Raw genomic sequence first — 4,398 nt, 5'->3', positions numbered from 1 at the left:
AGAACACTTGTTAGTTATAGAAGATAACAAGAGTACTTCTAGTCAAATACTTTCTGCAAATGATCACAATACTGGTCATTCCAAAACTTGGGCAGAATTATTCTCATTAGAAGTTGTTCAATTAGAGTCAAGTTGTGAAAATTTAGTAGTTGAAATTGGGTAATTTTTCTAAAAATAATGAAAATAATTTTTTATATATAGTTGAGATCATGAGTCAATTCAAGCTAGACCACCATGGAAAACCTGGAAGCACTGAACAGCCGTTTCGTCCTATTGTGGGACTCCTCAGCAGTGCGCGTCCACGATCCCGCCTCGCAAGATTCGAACTCAGGACCTACCAGTTTCGCTCCAGAGCACTTAATCGATAGACCACTGAGCCGACACATCCAACTGTGTTAATGTCTAACTTCAACTAATCCACGAATATGAGCAACCATTTCAGCAATGTCTTCAATGAGTTGATATCTTCCAACAGATCTGGTTGATTTCAACTATATGTAAAAAATTACTAAAAATCTCCACAAACAACCCCCATAATGAAAATAAGTTTAAATTGTTCTTAATTTCTGATTTAGCTCATTGTTTTGAATTTGTAAAAGATTTCTATATGATCGTAATACATTACTAGTTATATTAATATAGATCTTTTAAAATGAATCATTCACTTAAATTTTGCGATAAGAAATTGCATACTACAACAGACATTCAATCAGTAGTCTTGATGAATTGACCTTCTAAGATATTTTCATGATGTATAATCATAATTTAGCTTTATTAATCAATTTCAAATTACATATTCTGAGATCAAGTTTCATCACAAACTTACATCAGTTTTACATACACTAGGTGCTAGGAAGCAGTAGACAACTATTGTACCTTAGTTTAGGACATTTCATCAGAATGATTTCATGAACACAATAATGATACAAACACTACTACTGATAATAATGGCTTTAATCAGTATTGTGTATTTAGTAAAATGAGGAATTCTTGACTCAATGTTATTAATCCCCAGACATTTATGTCTCTCAAAGATGACGTTAATGTCGTGAGTCTAACATTCCAGCTTTAGTTATCCAGTTATCTTACATGCTCCTCTTTCATTGTCGTTTGTGAGTAGTTGTCCCACATACGACTTAGATGGATCCATAGGTTACAAGTTCCCTTTGGGACTTGAGAAATTCAATTTTATGGATAGCTACTAATGAGTACATAGTTATTGTTACTTAAGCACATAATGTCAAGTGTTTCATGATTTTCATCTATCCTCTGGAGTCATCAGTTCTCGATGTAAATCCGCTCCGAAAAACCATCTGATTTAATACCTGTTTATTTGTCAAATTGCTTTTTTTATAGCAAAATTACAACCTATATGGATTCCTAGACCAGTAGAATATCAAATAGCTTTTTATACAGGTTTATCAAAAAGTATTGAGAATAAACCAGTGAACAAAAATTGTCAATTAATTTTTGAATCAGTTATGTTGAATCTCGGCAGCGGATATGATAATACTACGGGTATATTCACTGTTCCTGTTTCGGGTGTTTATATATTTGTTGTAGTTATATCAGCACAAAGTTATGAAAAGGTAAGTGGATTATTTAATGATCTAGTTTTTCATTTCTTTAACAATCTGACAATTAACAATATTGAGATAGTTAAAATAGTAAATTTACTCTAATAGAATTTAAATTATTTGCCACTTAAACGAGATTCATATGCATACAATAGTTTACGCTACTTCTATAGCTCTATTTTACCAGATTGATTTTAAGCCATTTCAGTTCAAGATTTCATACCATATACGTAATTAGATCATTTTACATGTGTATAAGTGAGAATCATTTATAAGATATTATTGATAGTGTTAGATGTTCTTGATTATTCTATGTATCTATCTACTTTTCATTATGATTTAAAACAATAAAATCGGTTATCTATGTAAAAGGGTAAACAATTATTCACTTTCCATATTATTGTCAATTGACTTACGCTTTCAACTATGAAAATACTAAATCTCCACAAACCCCCTTATAATCATATGCTCACTAGTGACTGACTTCGAAAGGCAAATCCTGGAGTTCTAGTGAGAAGCAGTGACCAGTGGAGTTCAAACCACGTCTGTTGTGAGATAGGAACTCACTAAAGACCATCGGTGAACGGTTGCTCAACTTCGTGCATTGGTTGGAGTTAGACATAAACACCATCAGATGCCTTCTCAGTGGTCTATCGGTCAAGTGCTCGCGCGCGAGACTGGTAGGTCCTGGGTTCGAATCTGGTGAGGCGAGGTCGTGGACGCGCACTGTTGAAGAGTCCCACAATAGGATGAAACGGCCGTCCAGTGCTTCCAGGTTTTACATGGTGGTCTAGCTTGAATTGACTCACGCTTTCAACTATGAAAATTGAACCAATTTCATTTATTGAAGTGAAGACCTACAATGCTTAGGATCCAGTTAGTCAGGTTTTCGATAACATCAGATCCAAATAACTTTCATCAACTATTCTTAGTGAAATTAAAATTTACATTTGACAATTTACTGAGAAGCCGGACTATAATTCCTTTACATCAATTAATTTTCCTTTTATCTACAAATCAGACTCATGTAACTCCTTACCGTGTCGAGCTAAGTACTTTTTACTTAAAAGGAATATAGCATTCATTCTCAACAAAATTTATCACCTATCTATTCTTAATGGTATCTAAACCACTAGTAAAGTTCATCAGTTATTTTGATGTGTTAAACAGATATATTTTAAGTAATATAAATCCAAAGAAGGTTTGCAAATGACTATGTAATAATGTAGAAGATTGACAATGCAGGTTGGTATTTTAGGGGTTGTGTTTTCGGATAAAAATGGTTCAATTAAAAACCACGCCTACATAAAGTATATGTTGACGATGTCTACAACGATAAAGAAACTATTAAGCTCAGAAAATGGAACACCACCAAAATTTAATTTTCCTTATAACTTGGCAGTCATCAGCAAAAGAATTATTGAAGTTAAAATGAACGAATGTCAGTTCATGAGGGAAGAGATCATCTTCATGTTGAGATAAATTTACCTCTGCCCATGACCACTAACTATCAGTCTGTTGATATTATTTAAGTTTATGCTAAAAAAATTCATAGCTTACAATGAATTCTCACCGATTTCTCAATAGCTCTATAAGAATACTGAAAAGATCAGCTAAGTACCTTGTATTATTTTATACGATTCACACTTAGAAACTTACAAATTACTAGACTATGATGAATCATAAATAATAAATCTCGCTGTATACATTACTAGGACACTTATGAAAGAAAACTGAGTAACAGATTTACAGTCAATTTACTACAATTTACGAACAGTACAAGATATAATAACATATAGATGGGCAAACAAAAGCTTAGTCTTAGGACAAAATAAAAATATCACAAACCAATTGTTTAGTTAATCTGCATTATTATAGATAGACAGATTAAGCAAAAAACAATTTTCAAGATTTCACATATTTATTTCTTCTCCCTCTCTTGGTACACAGAAAACTAAATTTCTAAAAACATTAAATAAATAAGAGGACATTTATATAATAATTATGCATTAAATTTTATGACTGAAATAATTTTAGAAAATAATATGTTATTTTAAGTAATATACATCCATATATGAATATTAACTATCCTGTGCATCTTACTTACTTACTTACGCCTGTTACCCCTCGTCGAGGAGCATAGGCCGCACACCAGCAATCTCCATCCAACCATGTCCTGGGCAATTTTTTCCAGTTAACATTCATCCTTTTCATATCTGCTTCAATCTCCCTGCGTAATGTGTTCTTTGGCCTTTCGCTTTTCCGCTTCTCTTCCGGATTCCTGGTAAGGGTTTGCGTCGCAATGAAGTTTGATGATTTCTTTAATGTATGTCCTATCCACTTCCAACGTCTTTTCCTAATTTCCTCTTCAGCTAGAAGCTGGTTTATCCTCTCCCATAAAACGCTGTTGCTGATAGTATCCGGAAAATGGATGTTGAGTATTTTGCGTAAACAACTGTTTATAATTACTCGTAGTAGTTCTCCACGTTTCAGCTCCGTACAGTAAGACTGTCCTAACGTTCGTATTGAAGATTCTCACTTTGGAATTAGTTGAGAGTTGTTTTGAGTGCCATATGTTCTTCAATTGTAGAAATGCTGCCCTTGCTTTGCCAATCCTCGCCTTTACATCTGCATCAGATCCACCTTATTCATCAATGATGCTTCCCAGGTACATGAATGTTTCTACATTCTCCAGAGTTTCTCCCATCAGTGTGACTGTGTCACTGTTCACCGTGTTGTATTTGAGAATCATTCTTTTTCCTTTGCGTATATTGAGGCCTATTGATGCAGAGACTGCTGCTACATTTGTTTGTCTCGTCTG

At 33.7% G+C, this 4,398-nt stretch overlaps 1 protein-coding gene across 1 annotated transcript; it reads left to right on the top strand.

The window, feature by feature from the left end:
- Nucleotides 1–1,481: 1,481 nt before the first annotated feature.
- On the top strand, nt 1,482–1,682 carry Smp_206190 (unnamed protein product; the record flags this gene model as incomplete). Its single annotated transcript, XM_018790487.1, has 1 exon — nt 1,482–1,682. One exon carries the CDS (start codon nt 1,482–1,484, stop codon nt 1,680–1,682), a length of 201 nt encoding a protein of 66 aa, XP_018644820.1.
- Between the last annotated feature and the right edge of the window lie 2,716 nt (nt 1,683–4,398).

The sequence above is a fragment of the Schistosoma mansoni genome (genome assembly GCF_000237925.1).
Source record: "Schistosoma mansoni, WGS project CABG00000000 data, supercontig 1586, strain Puerto Rico, whole genome shotgun sequence".
NCBI classification, from domain to species: Eukaryota; Metazoa; Platyhelminthes; class Trematoda; order Strigeidida; family Schistosomatidae; genus Schistosoma; species Schistosoma mansoni.
The sequence above is the reverse complement of the archived record's forward strand: the minus strand, read 5'-3'. Positions and strand labels throughout refer to the sequence as shown.